This window comes from Budorcas taxicolor, chromosome 2 (genome assembly GCF_023091745.1).
Source record: "Budorcas taxicolor isolate Tak-1 chromosome 2, Takin1.1, whole genome shotgun sequence".
Classification (NCBI taxonomy): domain Eukaryota; kingdom Metazoa; phylum Chordata; class Mammalia; order Artiodactyla; family Bovidae; genus Budorcas; species Budorcas taxicolor.
Window position 1 is genome coordinate 174,532,916 of NC_068911.1, and position 17,279 is coordinate 174,550,194.

Here is a 17,279-nt window from a genome sequence, read left to right on the forward strand (position 1 = left end):
CGGCAGGACCTGATTCTGACATTGTTCCTACCTTGCCTTTCTCCCTTCCCTTCAACAGCTATTTACTGACCTAGTATTATTGACATCTATCTCCAAACCCTGTACTCTCTGGAGTAAGAAAGATTTACTGATTAATTTGTTAACAAACACACATTTGGTTTCATTCATTCATCTGATAAGCACGAGTCTTCCAGGCTCTCCGACCTGTGACATGTCTGTTTCTAGCCTCCTTTGTTCCCTTAGGGCCCTGGCTACTGTCTGTACAGGTGAGGATACTGGATAAGTGAGGTGTGATGGGGGATTTGCGCACTTGCATCCTTCTTGATCAGTGACCTGGTAATAAATTTTGTTTCTTTCCCTATGGGGAGCACAAGCCCTCCTAGGTTCCTGATCAGTACACTTGGGGAGGGCCTGAGAATCTCTGTCGCAAGGCGAGGCTAATGCGGCTGATCTAGTGCAAATCTTTCCTTCTGTGGGGAAGTCTGAGGCTCAGAGAGGTGTAGTGCTTTGTCTGAGGTCAAACAGTGAGTCGGATTCTGAGGCCAGCGTGGAGCTAGGAGCTCTTGACTTCTCATCCAGGGTGCCTTCTGCTCTGCCAGGTCCCCTCGCTGTGGGTGTCCCTGCTTGGGTGGGCCCTGCTGGATTTCTTGAACAAACACCCTTTTCTCTTGCATCTGGCCAACAGGATTGTCTATGAGAATCCCTCCTGGCTATGTGCAAAAATAAACGCAGCTCTCAGCCTGCTCTGAGAGGAGGGCGTGTATTTGTGTGTGTGTGTTGGGTTGTGAGGGCGGGAGGTAAAGGAAGGGCACCTGGTGCCCGTTGTCAGCAGGAAACCAGAAAGGCGGGCATGTAGAGGAGAGATGGGAGCTGGGCCCGCAGTGCTCAGAGCCAAGAGGTGCTCGGCGTCGGGGAGATGGACCCTTCGCCCTTTGCCCTTGCCTGTGTCCGCCAGTGAACTTGCTCAGCATCACCGTCAGAACATCATCACATCACCATGACGGCAACAATAACAGCAAGAGATTCGTCACCGAGTGCTTGCCAGCTCCCAGCTCCTGTACTAACTGCCGCCGGTGGTCAAGAGAATTCCAGTTGGCAGCGGATCAACAGGCTGAACCAGGGCCTCTACCCCTGCCACTTAAAGGGTGGTCCCTAGTCCAGCAGCATCAACTTCCCCAGGGATCTTGTTAGAAAAACAGACTCTCAGGTGCCCCCCCAGGCCTGCTGCACTTGAAGACGCGTTTTATCAAGACTTTGGGTGGGTTTTGAGCGCGTGAGAGTTTGAGCGGTCTTGCAGCATCACAGCACCCCAGTTCCAATGACAACTCACCAGCAGTAACTATAGCCAATCCCTGTGGAGAACCTTCTGTGTCGGGGGCTCTGCCCATAGAATCCCATTTAGCCCTCATTAGCTTTCGAGGGTGTCTATGATCATCACCCTCAGGGTACAGATTGAGGAAACAGGAACAGGTACAGACTGAGTAGCGGTAATGGCAGCAGTAAATTAAGTGATCAGCCTGTGCGTGGCGAGGTGGGGACTGAGTACAGCTGCTCGGTCCTTCCGATTGATGAGCCCCCAGCCTTTCCTCCCTCAGTGTGTTTCTCATCTTGTATAGGTCCCAGCAGACAAGAAGCTTGTCTTCCCTTCTTCCCTCAACCCCATCGGGCTCATGGATCCTTGTGGGAGGAGGCTGGGCTACTGCCGGTCACGGCTTTCATGTCCACCAGCTCAGCCTTCTCACTGGAGGCAGAGGGCACCCTGCATGGGAATCACCTGGGGTGTTTAGGAAAGTGTGGATTCCTGGGCCTCCAGGTCCTACAGAATCAGAAGTCCTAGGAGAGGGAGCTAGATACCAGCAGATTTCTGGGGGATTTCCTCACCCATGGCAGTTAGAGACCCGCTGCCTTTGGTCAATCAGGGTAGGAACCGCAATGTCCATTTTTACAGTCCAAGACAACGAGGCCTAGAGAGTTTTCCTGTCAACGTCCCCAGGTTGGAACCTAGCAGGAACCTAACCTAACGGAATGTGGACTGGCTTGGGAATCAGGCAGTTCTGCATCCAAGTTCCTGCTCTTCTCTTTCCAAGCCTAGAACCACAGTTGGGTCTAAAGCAGAATGGCAAGTCCAGCCCAGAGATGGTGTGGCTTGCTAGCTAAGAATGGTTTTATGTTTCTAAATGGCTGAAAAAAACAATCAGAAGGAAAATATTTTGTGACATGAATATTATGTAAAATTCTAATCCCAGCATCCTTAATGACTGATTGGAACAGAGTCACGCTCACTTGTTTTTATCTTGTCTGTGGGCTGTTTTCATGCTACAGAACAGAGTTGAGAAGTATAGCAGAGATTGTATAGCCCCCAAGCCTAAAGTAATTCCTATTGGGTTCTTTACAGAAAAGGTTTGGCAGCCCCTAGTACATGGAAGTGGTTCTCAGACTTCAGCCGCATCATAATCACTTGGAAGGCTTGTTTGAAAACACAGAATTCAGGGCCCTATCCCCAGACTTCCTGATTCACTCAATCTGGGATGGGGACTGAGAATCTGTATTTCTAACAAGCTCCCAGCTGATGCTGATGCTGGAACCGCGCTTTAAGGACCCTGGTTTAGAGGAACTTGGGTCTTCAAAGCTGACCCTCAGCCCCCCTCCAGAAGCTCACAGCCTGCCCAGGGAGCAGGATGCACTTGGGGAGAAGGAAGGAAGGAGGCAGGAGCTTCAGGTCCCATCTCAGCCGCCTGCCAGCTCCTCTTCTAAGCCGTCCTTCTCCTGGTATCTGCTCCCCCCTGGTGGCAGCAAGGCTAGAGCTGGCCTGGCTTGTTCAGCCTTGACAGGCCATCCTTCCATTTGGAAACACACCTCAGAGATTTCAAAGTTTACGTATCCTTTCCCCAGGGAGTCCACCTCTAGGAATTTAATTCAAGAGAAGAATCACGGCTGCATACCAGGATGCAAACTGCATCATTTGTCTGTAAGGGGATGACACAGGACAATAGGGAAGTCACTTGACATGCTCGCATAGTTGGTACAAATGCTCAGGCAGGATTTGATCTGAAGTCTGTCTGACTCAAGAACCAGTGGCCCCAGCTGCCACCCCACACAGCCCCACCAGGGTCTCTTGCCTGCTCCGGAGAGCAGTGACTCTGCAGCCAAACTGCCCTGTGTTGAATCCTTGTTGTGTTACTTACTAGTGTGTTATGTCAGGCAAGCCATGCCACTGCTCCGCGCCTCCGAGACCCCCTCTGTAAAAGGGGGACATGATTGTAAAATTCACCAAGCGTCAGGCACTCTGTGAGCTGTTATTATTACTTATCAAGCCCTTGCCTTCCTTCTTTGCTTTTACCCTCCTTTCCCTTCCTTAAGTGGCTCAAAGCTTTTTGGTCCTTGGGAGGGACTGGGCTGGACGTGGAGAAGCAAGGATAGGGTACCAAGGTGCCTGCCAGGTGGCAGACCTGAGAGGGCTGCCCACGCCACGCTGGGAACTGCCCTGCCCACCCTGCAGTCTAGGCAGGAGGGCACAGACTGTAACACACGGTTCCCTGGGTTCCATGGAACACGTGGTTCCCTGGATCCACGTCCTAAATTTTCTGTGTGGCATGGGCAAGCAACACCCGCCCCCGCCCCCGCCGTGAGCCTCAACATTCTTATCTATAGAATGGGAACAATTAAATTAGGAGAGTGGTTCTTTAAGTGTGGTCCTCAGGCAGTAGCAGCAGCAGCATGTGGGAACTCTCAGGAAATGCCAGTTCTAAGAAGCCCCCCTGGTGATTGTGAGACCTGCTGACGTTTGAGAACCACAGAATTAGAAGATTTGCTCCTTAGGCTTGTTGTAACTAGTGCAGGGGAGAATATTTGCTGGGCGTTTAGGTCAATAATCACGAACTATGATTATTTCTGAAAAATATTTACTTGCCTGTGCCAGCTCTTAGTTGAGACATGTAGGACCTAGTGTCCTGACCAGGGATTGAACCCGGGCCCCCTGAATTGGGAATGTGGAGTCTTAGCCATTGGACGCCCAGGGATGTCCCCTGAACCACTATTATAGGCCTGCTCCTTCTTGGCCTCAGCTGATTGGGCAAGGAGTGTCCTTGTTCCAAGCTGGGTCAATCAGATTATCCCCTCTCCTGGGAACTGGGGATTGGGGATGTTAGTCTCTGTATTACTTCCTCCAGGGGTATGGGCTGACTTGGCAGTCAAGGCTGTCATTGGGGGCATGCATTTCTCTCCATTTGCCTAACAGTTAAGAGGACCAGTCTGCAGAGTGAGGCTCAGATCCAAGAGCTCTCAGAGGAAACCCCAGTCAGGCTCTCATGTCACCGAGACTGGGCTGTCCCACCTGCTCCTGGCTCCTGTAGGGGAATTCTGGTCTCTCCTGATAAGCCTGTCGTTTTGTACTTTATGTTTCTAGGAGATTTCTCGGAAGCCTTGAAACTAAAAGGACTCTGGCATGTCGAGGGTTATGAGTCAGGGTCAAAGTGGCTACATGAAGGTCAAGGCACACAGGCCCAAGGAGATCACTTCCCTTCCTTCCCCTGTCCAACTGTTAGCCCATCCAGGAGATCTGAGTTTCAACCCCATCCCCTCTGAGAAGGGGCACAGGGGAAAAGGCAGGTCCAGACAGTGAAGGAATAGGCGAAGTCCCGAGACCCATCTAGGGTCACCTCTAGAATTCCCCATTATTCTTGGTTTTGGTTCCTGTTTGATGAAACCTCAGCTGTTCCCCTGGAGAGCTGAAGAAGTGAACCCTCCCCAGGGGGTGGGAGAGAGCAATAACAAAGGTGAGGGGTTTAGATATATTCATGCTCGTGTAAAGCAAGGTATGTTTGACTGCAGTGGGCATGACTGAACACACAGTGAGAGTCCCGGGTTTCTGGCAGATCTGGAATCTGAGTGGGGAGGCCCAGAGGGGCACTGTTCAGAGTGCTGTTGTTGGGGGGATGCTGGTGGAGGATATGCGGCAGGGTCAGGGTTTATGGGTCAGAAGTCAGAGGAGTGCGGTCCTGCAGGAGAGGCAGCTGGCCTGAGGCAGCACCAGAGACAAGCTCTGCTGTTACCTTGGCCGTGGCTGGCTTTGCCTGGATCCTTGTGGCCGGTTGGGAGGCCCTAAACATATGTGACCGGCAGCCAGATCGGCCCTTGGGGTGAAGGGTGGCCACGTGCAGACAGACCCAATGGTAGAAGCTCGAGAACATGGACCCTGGGGTCCCATGTGTTCAGGTGAGAGGCTGGGAGACTGCAGAAGGGAATTCCAACAGGAGAGGGTATTGAGACCTTCTAGAACTAACAACACCCAAGAAAGATGTCCTTTTCCCTTCTTCCCTCAACCCCATATGGCTCATGGATCCTTGTGGGAGGAGGCTGGGCTACTACTGGTCACGGCTTTCATTTTCCACCAGCTCAGCCTTCTCACTGGAGGCAGAGGGTCCCCTGCACAGGAATCACCTGGGGTGCTTGAGGAAAGTGTGGATTCCTGGGCCTCCAGGTCATACGGAATCAGAGCCCTAGGAGGGGGAAGCTGGACACCAGCACATTTCCAGGGGATTTCGTCACCCATGGCAGTTAGAGACCCGCTGCCTTTGGTCAATCAGGGTAGGAATCTCAAAGTCCATTTTACAGTCCAAGACAACGAGGCCTAGAGAGTTTTCCTGTCAACGTCCCCAGGTTGGAACCTAGCAGGAACCTAACCTAACGGAATGTGGACTGGCTTGGGAATCAGGCAGTTCTGCATCCAAGTTCCTGCTCTTCTCTTTCCAAGCCTAGAACCACAGTTGGGTCTAAAGCAGAATGGCAAGTCCAGCCCAGAGATGGTGTGGCTTGCTAGCTAAGAATGGTTTTATGTTTCTAAATGGCTGAAAAAAACAATCAGGAGAAAAATATTTTGTGACATGAATATTACATAAAATTCGAATCCCAGTGTCCTTAATGACTGATTGGAACAGAGTCACGCTCACTTGTTTTTATCTTGTCTGTGGGCTGTTTTCATGCTACAGAGCAGAGTTGAGAAGTACAGTAGAGATTGTATAGCCCTCAAACCTAAAGTAATTCCTATTGGGTTCTTTACAGAGAAGGAATGCAGAAGAATGAAGCCAAGAAACACCTGGAATAACAGGCAGATTTGGCCTGGGAGTACAGAATGAAGCAGAGCAAAGGCTAATAGAGTTTTACCAAGGGAACGCACTGGTCACACCAAACACCTTTCTCCAACAACACAAGAGAAGACTCCACACCTGGACATCACCAGATGGCCAACACCGAAATCAGACTGATTATATCCTTTGTTGCCAAAGATGGGGAAGCTCTATAGAGTCAGCAAAAATAAGACTGGGAGCTCACTGTGTCTCAGATCATGAACTCCTTTTCTGCCAAATTCATACTTAAATTGAAGAAAGTAGGGAAAACCACTAGACCATTCAGCTATGACCTAAATCAAATCCCTTACAATTATACAGTGGAAGTGACAGATAAATTCAAGGGATTAGATCTGATAGACAGAGTGCCTGATGAGCTCTGGACAGAGGTTCATGACATTGTATGGGAGACAGGGATCAAGACCATCCCCAAGAAAAAGAAATGCAAAAAAGCAAAATGGCTGTCTGAGGAGGCCTTACAAATAGCTGTGAAAAGAAGAGAAGCAAAAAGCAAAGGAGAAAAGGGAAGATATACCCATTTGAATGCAGAGTTCCAAAGAGTAGCAAGGAGAGATAAGAAAGCCTTCCGCAGTGATCAGTGCAAAGAAATAGAGGAAAACCATAGAATGGGAAAGACTAGAGATCTCTTCAAGAAAATTAGAGATACCAAGGGAACATTTCATGTAAAGATGGGCTCAATAAAGGACAGAAATGGTATGGATCTAACAGAAGCAGAAGCTATTAGAAACAGCAAGAATACACAGAAAAACTGTACAAAAAACTTCATGACCCAGATAATCATAATGGTATGATTACTAACATAGAGCCAGACATTCTGGAATGTGAAGTCAAGTGGGCCTTAGGAAGCATCTCTACAAATGAAACTAGTGGAGGTGATGGAATTCCAGTTGAGCTATTTCAAATCCTACAAGATGATGCTGTGAAAGTGCTGCACTCAATATGTCAGCAAATTTGTAAAAGTCAGCAGTGGTCACAGGACTGGAAATGGTCAGTTTTCATTCCAATCCCAAAGGCAATGCCAAAGAATGCTCAAACTACTGCACAATTGCATTCATCTCACACGCTAGTAAAGTAAGGCTCAAAGTTCTCCATGCCAGGCTTCAACAGTATGTGAACTGTGAACCTCCAGATGTTCAAGCTGGTTTTAGAAAAGGCAGAGGAACCAGAGATCAAATTGCCAACATCTGTTGGATTATCAAAAAAGCAAGAGAGTTCCAGAAAATCATCTATTTCTGCTTTATTGACTATGCCAAAGCCTTTGACTGTGTGGATCACCACAAACTGTGGAAAATTCTTCAAGAGATGGGAATACCAGACCACTTGACCTGCCTCTTGAGAAATCTGTATGCAGGTCAGGAAGCAACAGTTAGAACTGGACATGAAACAACAGACTGGTTCCAAATAGGGAAAGGAGTACGTCAAGGCTGTATATTGTCACCCTGCTTATTTAACTTATATGCAGAGTACATCATGAGAAACGCTGGGCTGGATGAAGCACAAGTTGGAATCAAGATTGCCGGGAGAAATATCAATAACCTCAGATATGCAGATGACACTACCTTTATGGCAGAAAGTGAAGAAGAACTAAAGAGCCTCTTGATGAAAGTGAAAGAGGAGAGTGAAAAGGTTGGCTTGAAGCTCAACATTCAGAAAACTAAGATCATGACATCCAGTTTCATCACTTCATGGCAAATAGATGGGGAAACAGTGGAAACAGTGACAGACTTTATTTTTGGGGGCTCCAAAATCACTGCAGATGGTGACTGCAGCCATGAAATTAAAAGACACTTACTCTTTGGAAGAAAAGCTCTGACCAACCTAGACAGCATATTCAAAAGCAGAGACATTACTTTGCCAACAAAGGTCTGTCTAGTCAAAGCTATGCTTTTTCCAGTAGTCATGTATGGATATGAGAAAGTCATGTATGAAAGAAAGCTGAGCACCGAAGAACTGATGCTTTTGAACTGTGGTATTGGAGAAGACTCTTGAGAGTCCCTTGGACTGCAAGGAGTTGCAACCAGTCCATCTTAAAGGAAATCAGTCCTGAATATTCATTGGAAGGACTGATGCTGAAGCTGAAACTCCAATACTTTGGCCACCTGATGCGAAGAGCTAAGTCATTGGAAAAGACCGTGATGCTAGGAAAGATTGAGGGCGGGAGGAGAAGGGGACGACAGAGGATGAGATTGTTGGATGGCATCACCAACTCAACGGACACGAGTTTGAGCAAGCTCCGGGAGCTGGTGATGGACAGGGATGCCTAGAGTGCTGCAGTCCATGGAGCTGTTAAGAGTCAGACAGGACTGAGTGACTGAACTGAACTGAACCTAACTGAGCTGAAGTGCCTTAAATCCCTCCTACCTCTGGACAGGATTGGTTGAGAGTCTTGGTGGGTGGGGCTAGTATGAGGGGCTGCAGAGAGCAGGTGCAGGGCTGGGAGGGGTTCAGCGATGAGCAGGGTAAGGGGCTCACAGCTTAGCCCGGGAGATGGGGTGAGCATGAGTAAAGGCTAGATGAAGGCAGTGTGTGCTCAGACCTGAAAAACTGAGAACTGGGGTTAGAGAGGTCCGACAAGTAGGGGCTGTGAGAGCTGAAATGGTCCACTTTTAGGGAGAAGGTGTGACTTGAATGAGGTTTAAAAGGATGATTAGATAGGTGGAATGAAAGGGGAACGTAAGATCATTGAGGCAGGAGAGCTTGCATCTTGCCTAGAGGACAGGAAGGGCCCAGCTGGTCTGGAGTGAAGATATTCTTTGTCCAGGAGAGGCGAGATTGGGACTAGAAGGTCAATTCATAGAGAGGCTTGAATGCCAGGCTCATGGGCAGGCATTATTCCAGTTGGCCGTGGGGAGCCATCGAATGTTACTGAGCAGAGGAGCCATTGAATGTTACGTGTTCTAACTGGATGGCTGAGCCTGAGTCAGGCTGGGAAGATATTGGGAGGGAGAGCATGTGAGGAGAATCAGAAGGGGAAGGATTGTGATCCCAAGGTCAGGTAAGACTACAGAAAGGCTCTTTGGCTCTTTGGGTGGAGGCATGTAGCGTTACATGCAGAAAGCCCCTCTAGGGGCCTAGATGTCTTGTCTTGGAAGAGCTCTCAGGTCATTAGTGGACAGACCTGCCTCCCAGCTCATCTGTGGGGTTGAGAGCAATCCCTTCACCCCTGCAAATCCTCAGTTTTCTCCTCTGTGAATTGGGCATGATTTAGCCTGTCTTCAAGGATGAGTGTGGGGATTAATGAGAGAAGGAAGAAAGGGTCTCGTCCAGTGTTTGGAGCACATAGGTGCTCCGCAGATGGTGTTCCCTCCCCATCTCCCATTGTGTGGCTGGCACAGAGCTGGACACAAAGCCTGGCCCTCCAGTCACCACCAATTAGATAGAGCTTCTGCTCTCAGGAAGGGAAGTTCGGACTTCCCTGATAGCTCAGTTGGTAAAGAATCTGCCTGCAATGCCAGAGACCCTGGTTCGATCCCTGGGTCGGGAAGATCCGCTGGAGAAGGGAAAGGCTACCCACTCCAGTATTCTGGCCTAGAGAACTCCATGGACTGTATGGTCCATGGGGTCGCAAAGAGTCGGACACAACTGAGCAACTTCCACTCACTCTGCTTTCAGAGGTCATTTATTATTCAATCATTCAGAGTCATTTCAGAGGTCATTTATTGTTCCATCATTCAACCAGCATTCAAGCAACATTTCCAAGCACCTACTATGTACTACTTGTGGGGACACAGAGTTGAATTAGACCACTGTCCCTTGGGCTGGGAAACTTTATTAACTCATCCATTCAGCAATGCCCATGGAGCCCTCCTGTGCACTTTGGCCGGGATATGGGGGGTGGTGTTGGGGAGAAAGAGAGCTTGGCTGGTGGGGGTGGGGGTGAATCGGCCCCACAGGTCACACCTCTGCATCAGGGAAGAGCAGGAACCCGGAAAAGATGCTGTTGGCGCCTTCGATGCCCACCAGGGCATTCTTTTCGGTGGCCTGCAGGAAAACGGTCTCCTCCTTCTCTAGCTTGAGCACAATGCTGCCCGTAGTGACCTGGAAGGTGTTCTGGACATAGTCGCAGAAGGTGACCACTTTCTGGGGCTCTGCCTGGCCCCGCATGAGGTCCACGCACAGCTGCCCTCGGGAGCTGGCATGGTAGGTGAAGAAGTAGAGCCCGGGCACCTTGCACGTGAACTTGCCGCTCCGAGCCTGGTAGTTATCGTTGGCGTTGGTGATAATGTGGTCGAAGCGGATGGGCTGGCCAGGTCTCAGGTGCTGGTTGATGGTGCGTGAGGCCGAGAAGGCAATTTTCTGCGTGGCCCTGTAGTCTCCTGATTCACCCTTGGGGCCGCGGGCTCCGGGAGGCCCTGGGACACCCTTGGGCCCAATGGGGCCCTTGGGGCCGACTTTTCCTGGCATCCCAGGAAACCCTGGGTCCCCCTTCTCGCCATTCTCGTTGAGGTGGCTAACTCGCCCTGGAAGCCCTGGAAAAGCAGAGATGAGATAAATGAGGGGGCCAGAGATGAATGGGGACTGGAAGGGGCTGGGCTGGGAGGCAGGGAGCCTGACTGGATAGCCTCAGACAGGCCCCTCCTTCCCTCTGGGCCTCTGCGTCCCATCTGTGAACACGAGGATGGGCAGGCCTGCAAGCCTCCTTCCAGAAAGCCCCGCTTTCCACATTTGGGATGTGCTTGGTGATAATGGGGGCCGAGGGCCGTCGGGGTGGGGAGTGGTGTCTTGCTGAACCTAGAAGTGGGCATTCGAACCTTTCTCACTCCACCACTCCAAACCCCTCCTTGGTTTGGCACAAGATATAAAGCTTTCTCTTCCAGGAGAGCGGCAGAGTCTGGTTACTGTGAATGCGGGCTCAGGGGGCAGGCAGGCGAGTTTCTCACATCACCTCTGCCATTCTTAGTCGTGTCCCCTTGACTGACTCACATTGCCCAAGGCTCAGCTTCGTCATCTGGAAAATGGGGATGATGTATTTTGCGGGCTCGTGAGGATTTGCTGAAATTGTGTGATGAGAGCAGCTGGCTGTGGTTAAATGGATGTGTGAATTACATACATCTCACGGGGGGTTTGAGGGGCAGGCAGCTTCATTAAACCCACTGACAACTCTGCAAAGGAGCACCATCCTCATCTTACAGGTGAGGAAAGAGCAGTGCCGAGGGCTGAAGCCGCCTACCCTGGAGGCACCCAGGACTCTGTGGCCACCGTGGATTTAATGGTAAGACAGCCAAGGTTTGGCCTCAGCCTCAACATCGACTGGGCCTCCCCAGTGGCTCAGACAGTTAAAAAAACCTGCCTGCAATGCGGGAGACCAGGGTTCAGTCCCTGGGTGGGGAAGATCCCCTGGAGAAGGAGATGGTAACCCACTCCGGTATTCTTGCCTGGAAAATTCCATGGACAGAGGAGCCTGGCGGGCCACAGTCCATAGGATCGCAGAGTCGGGACACCACTGAGAGACTACCGCTTCACTTTCGACGTTTACTGGGCTCCCCTGGGCAAGCCAGTGGCCTTTCTGGACACCAGTTCCCCACCTGTAGAGTGGGAATCAGAATCCCTTCCTTGCAAGGTTACTGTGAAGGGCTCAGCAAGCTGATGGCTTTGCAAGTGTTTTGTGCTCTCTAAGGAGGGCCGCTGACTTGGGAGCTGGCTGACGGGGCCTTGGGGAGTGACTCTCGTGCGTTCCCAGCGTCCACAGTACCTTTCTCTCCCTTCGTCCCTGGAGTCCCAGGCTTGCCATCGGGGCCTGGTTTCCCGGGAATGCCCGGGATGCCAGGGATGGACGGCCCGATGCAGTTGCTCTGGGCCCAAGAGACACGGAGCAGATTCAGGAGCAGCAGCACCAACACGCTGCCCCAAGGGGTCTTCATCGCGGCCCTGTCTCAGCTGCTCCCTGTTGGGGGACAAGACAATGTGATTGGTCTTGGCCATTCATTCCTTCACTTGTTCCTGTTCCCTGAGTGTCTCATCCACCAGACCCTGTTCTGGGTGCTGGGGATACCGTGATGAACAAGACAGATATGGTCCCGGCCTTCATGCAGCTGACGGTCTGGGGAACTAGACACAGGTCAACATGCACGTCAATGGAACTGGTCATACGCTGTGGGGAGCGCTCTGGCTGAAATGAAATGAAAGGGGGCCCCGAGGGCTGGTTTTGTGAGGGGCGTGCTCCTGCCAGAAACGTTTTCTAGACAAGGGAGGCATCTCTGAGAAGTGATGTTTAGGCTGAGACCCAAAGGATCAGACAGGGCTGGGGCAGGAATGTTCCAGGAGGAAAAGACAGAAGGCAAAGGCCCAGAGGCCGCACAGTGTCTGGAGTGTTGAGAACCGACAGGGAGGTCAGGGTCTTGATTGCTGTGGTTTGATATTTTGGTCCAAGGGTTCTCAGTCATTAGAGTTTCTGAATTCGGGCAGCCTGTGCTTCTTCCAGTTATATCCTCAGAGCACCCCTGCACGGAAGAACCAATGTTTCTACACTGAAGAGGAAACTGAGGTTCAGAGAGGTCAAGTCACTTGCTCAGGATCACACAGGAAGGACTGCAGCCAGGACTGAACCCAGGCTTGTGTGGCGCTGAAGCCAGTGACCTTGCCAGCATAGCAGGCCACCTCTTCTGGCAGAATATTCTCAGGTCCCTCCAAAGGCTCTGGGCCCTGGTGAGAATCCTGGGGAATGAGACAGAAACCCCGGGGCATCTTGAGCTTGTCAGCATGGCCAATGCCCATGGCATCACTTCTCAGGACAGAAGGGACCTTAAAACTCGTCTCGTCCAACCTTTAGCTTCTTCCTTTTTAAAAACTGAGTTGATATTCTCATAGCATAAATTTAACCTTTTAAAGTGAGCATTTCAGCACATCCACAGCATTGTATAACCCTCTCCTCTGTCTATTTCCAAAGTATTTCCATCAATTCAATAACCCTCAGATAACATTCTGTACTCACTAGTCAGTTACCTCCAAATCCCCCTCCCCGCTTCGGTCCCTGGCAACCCACTCCTCTGCTTTCTGACTCTATGGATTTACCTATTCTGGATATTTCATAGAAGTAGAATTGTATATGCTATGTAACATTTTGTGTCTGACGTTTCATTTAGCATAATGTTTCTGAGGTTCATCTACATTGTAGCTCGGATCAGTATCTCATTCCTTCTTAATGGCTGAATAATATTCCATTGTATGGACATATTACATCTTGTTAATCCACTTATTACTGATGGGCATTTGGGAAGTTTCCACCTTTTGCTCATTGTGAATAGCACTGCCGTGAGCATTCACATACAAGAATTTGTCTGAATACTTATTTTTAATTCTTAGGTGTATCCTTAGTGGAATTACTAGGTCTTATGGTAATCCTGTGTTTAACTGCTTGAGGAACCCTCAGCTTATTGTTAAGTCTCCTCAACAACATCTCTGCCCAGGCCTTTTCCCATCCAGCGCTTGTACCATCTCAGTGATGGGAAGCTCATTACCTTCTGAGGCAGCCCATTCCACCTTTGCCCATATCCAATTTCTCCCCATCTTTCAAGGCTCCTGTCAAAGCCTTTCTCTTCCAGGAAGCCTTCCCTCATTACCCCTCAGCCCACAAAAGCTGGGCACTCTCCTGCTCTTAGACAGGCGAGCAGAGTGGTCCCAGCCCATCTCCCAGGATAACCATGAGGACCCAGGCAAGGCCATGGCTGGGAAAGAGTCACGGGGTTTGGGGACTCTAGTTCAGGCCCACAGCTGCTGTTGTCTGATCCTCACAGCACTCTGGAGAAGTGGGTTGTGATTATTTTCCCATCTTGCAGATGAGGACACTGAGATGCAAACATTAGGAAACAACCCTTTCTAAATCGCCCAGTGAGTTGGTTAATGGCAGGGCTGCGGTGAGGCTGTGGTCTTCTTTGCCTAACAGTGCCTGTGCCAACACAGAATTTGGCACCTGGAGGCCTTCCTGAGACCAGAAAAACCTGCTGATTTGGGCTTGTGTGCTCAGAAAATCAGCCCCAGCCCCCTTGGTCTGGTCCTGATCAGTTCATGGCTCAGACTCCTGAGTGAGGCTGGAAGCTGTGCTGGGTACCAGGCAAAGAGGGACTGCAAAGATGGATGTGACCAGGGCCACGAGTGACCAGCTTGGGCTCTGTCATGCTCCCGAGAGAGGCTGACATTCTATTTATCTTGCCAGAGGTTTTACAAACGACAGTTTGACAACCTTAATAATCAATGCATTGGGCACTTCGCAGGTGTCAGGCTCTGTGCCAAATGCTTTACAGGTCATTCTTTCATTTAATTTGCTCCTTACAGCAGCCCCCTGAGAAAGCACCCCTGCTTTTTGATTTCACAGATGAAGAAACTGGGCAGTGGAGAGACTGGGAACCTTCATCAAGGTCACACAGCCATACGCGGCTGGGATTCAAACCCACTTCCACTGGCTTTAAACCCCGTGGGGTGTTTCATTAAGAGGCCTCTCTGCACGCACGCTCAGTTGCTTCGTCCTGTCTGACTCTTTGCGACCCCGTGGACCGTAGCCCGCCAGGCTCCTCTGTCCGTGGGATTCTCCAGGCAGGGATACTGGAGTGGGCTGCCATGCCCTCCTCCAGGGGATCCTCCCGACCAAGGGATCGAACCCGCATTTCCTGTGGCTCTTGCATTGTAGGCAGATTCTTTGCTGCTCAGCCACGGAGAAAGCCCAGAGGCCTCTCTACCTGGGGGTTAAAACACAGGCTTTGGAGCCAAACGGCCTGAAACAAGGAGCAACAGCATGGCCTGTGCTCAGCGCAGTGCTGGAGGCGGGGCCGGTGCTCCGTGATGGCTGTTATTATCATTATTATTATTGCTGCTGTTGTTGGGGGTGTCACCAAAGGTGAGAGGCCTGGAGGGTCACAAGGAGAGGAACACTGCTCCCAAGAGGGTCCAAACCAGGCTTCTGCTCCTTCTTAGCTATGGGCCTTAGGCAAGTGGCTGCTCTCTCGACACAGTTTCTCCTTCTGTAAAATGGGGATAATCCTGACCTCTGCCTAATCTCTGCTGAGCTTTCTCATCAGACTGCAAGGAAATAAGAGAAGGCAGGTATCAGAGAAATTGCTGGGTGGGCGGAGGTGGTCCTGGGTCCTGATTTCATCTCTGCCTCTGACATACCCTGAACCAGGCAGCATGCTAAGCAGTGACTGACGGGGTTGGTGGGAGGACAGATGAGTTAGGGCTCACAATAGCCTGGCATATTGGAGATGCTTAATGAATATTAGCTATTTTAAAATTATCAGCATCATCTGGGAATCCCCAAGTTTCAAGACACTGCAAAAGATGCTTGGAAAACTAAAGAAAGAATTTGGTCCATTTGGGAGGCTGGGCTCAGGGAGGGGGTCTGTCAGATGCAGGCGGCGCAGGAGTAGGGGGAGATCTGGTTGGCTGTTAGGGTGGTGGAGTAGGGGTAGCTGTTGATGATGAGACTCAGGTCTCTTGGGGAAGCTGGAGGTGGGGTGGGGAAATGGGGCGATCTGGGTTCTGGCCTATTTCAGGGCCAGAATCTTAGACTTGGGCCAAGACTTAACCCTCAGCAGGTCTGACCACCCTCTGCCTTTAACATCCATCACCACCATCAGCCTCACCCCTCACATCTTTCCTGGCATCATCCATCTTCCTCCAGCTCCAACAGCCCCTTTTCCCCTGACTTGGAGTCAGGCCAGTTTGACCTTGAACTCCCCTTCTGCTGCTACCTTGCCACATGACTTCAGGAAAGTACCTTAACATCCCTGAGCCTTTGACAAAGTTTATTTCCACCTGACAGGGCTGCCAGAGAATTACATGAGATGGAGCCTAGAAGGATCTCGGTCTCTAGCATGGTGCCTGACCGACCACACACCCTCCTGCACAAGCAGAGTTGAGTTGTGTCAACGCTAACTAATAACTCATCGCAACTCCACCTGCCATCATCCCACCTCCTCCTTGAAAGAGGCTAGCGGAGCTCTCTCACCAGACTGCGAGGACATAGGAGAAGGCAGGTGTCAGAGAAAGGCTGGGTGGGCAGAGGGGATTCTGGGTTCTGGTTTCACCTCTGCCTCTGGCATACCCTGAGCCAGGCAGTGTGCTAAGCAGGGGCTGAGCTGATCTCCTTTAGGGCTCCCAGCACCCCTGAAAAGTTCTGTTATTCCCCGAGAGGATCCAGGGTGAAAGGGGTTATGTCACTTGGGCCAGATCGCCAGCTCCTGAGAGGCAGAAGCAGGGCTCAGCTCCAGTCTCGGTGACCCCAGAGCCTTTACTCTGATGCCTCCCCATTACCCGGGGCCCCAGGTAGCAGCAGACTCTCGAGCTGACCTCCCAGAGGAATTGAGTCCTGAGATCTGGGATGGGGTGCAGGAACCCTCAGAGTCCAACCCTCCAAGTGGCTCAGAGACAGAGGATGTGGGGCCCTATACTCAGGAAGCACCACCCTCTGGCATACTGGTCCTGCCAGCCGGTCCCCCTATTGCTAGGCCCCGTCCTCACCTGGGAGCCTGTGTCCTCTGAGGCTGCTGGGCTGGGCAGAATGGGACCGGGTGCCGGGAGCCTCCTGCTCTCCGTCCAAAGCGGAAGTCCCATTCCTCAGAGATGAGAGGGGCCTCTCCCTGACGGCACTCTCCACGGGCCCGGCAGGCCAGCCTCCTTCCCTGTTGACCCCACTCTCACGCTTTCTGCTGTCATCAGGCAGTTTCAGGTCCCATTTCTGCAATCGGGAGGGGTTTACTGTAAATAGGATGGGTGGGTGGCCAGTTTGGTTTCGCCAGCTCAGCAGCTGTTGTGGGGATTAGGGTGTTCCAGGGGAATGTCCACAGTGGTTGGGGGGAGCACCTGCCACGGCCCCTGACCTCATGAACTTCTGCAGGAACTGTGGTGTTCCTCCACGAAATGGAGATGTGGCCAGCCTGCTGCTCGAGGGCTGCGTTTGCAGTCAGAAACCCTGATTCAGATTCTGGCTCTGCCACTTAGCAGCTAAACATCTGTTGCTGTTTAGTTGCTTCAGTCCTGTCTGACTCTTTGCAACCCCATGGACTGTAGCCCGCCAGGCTCCTCTGTTCATGCGATTCTCCAGGCAAGAATACTGGAGTGGGTTGCCATTTCCTTCTCCAGGAGATCTTCCCTACCCAGGGGTCGAACCCGCATCTCCTGCATTGCAGGAGGATTTTAGTG

General features: G+C 51.2%; 1 protein-coding gene across 1 annotated transcript; it reads right to left on the reverse strand.

Moving 5' to 3' along the window:
- Positions 1-9,898: 9,898 nt before the first annotated feature.
- On the reverse strand, positions 9,899-16,717 carry C1QB (complement C1q B chain). The gene is made up of 3 exons (XM_052635746.1): positions 16,599-16,717; positions 11,839-12,030; positions 9,899-10,615 (listed from the first exon to the last, which is right to left on the reverse strand). Exons 2-3 carry the CDS (start codon positions 12,005-12,007, stop codon positions 10,041-10,043), a joined length of 744 nt encoding a protein of 247 aa, XP_052491706.1. The 5' UTR covers positions 12,008-12,030; positions 16,599-16,717; the 3' UTR covers positions 9,899-10,040.
- Positions 16,718-17,279: the final 562 nt, after the last annotated feature.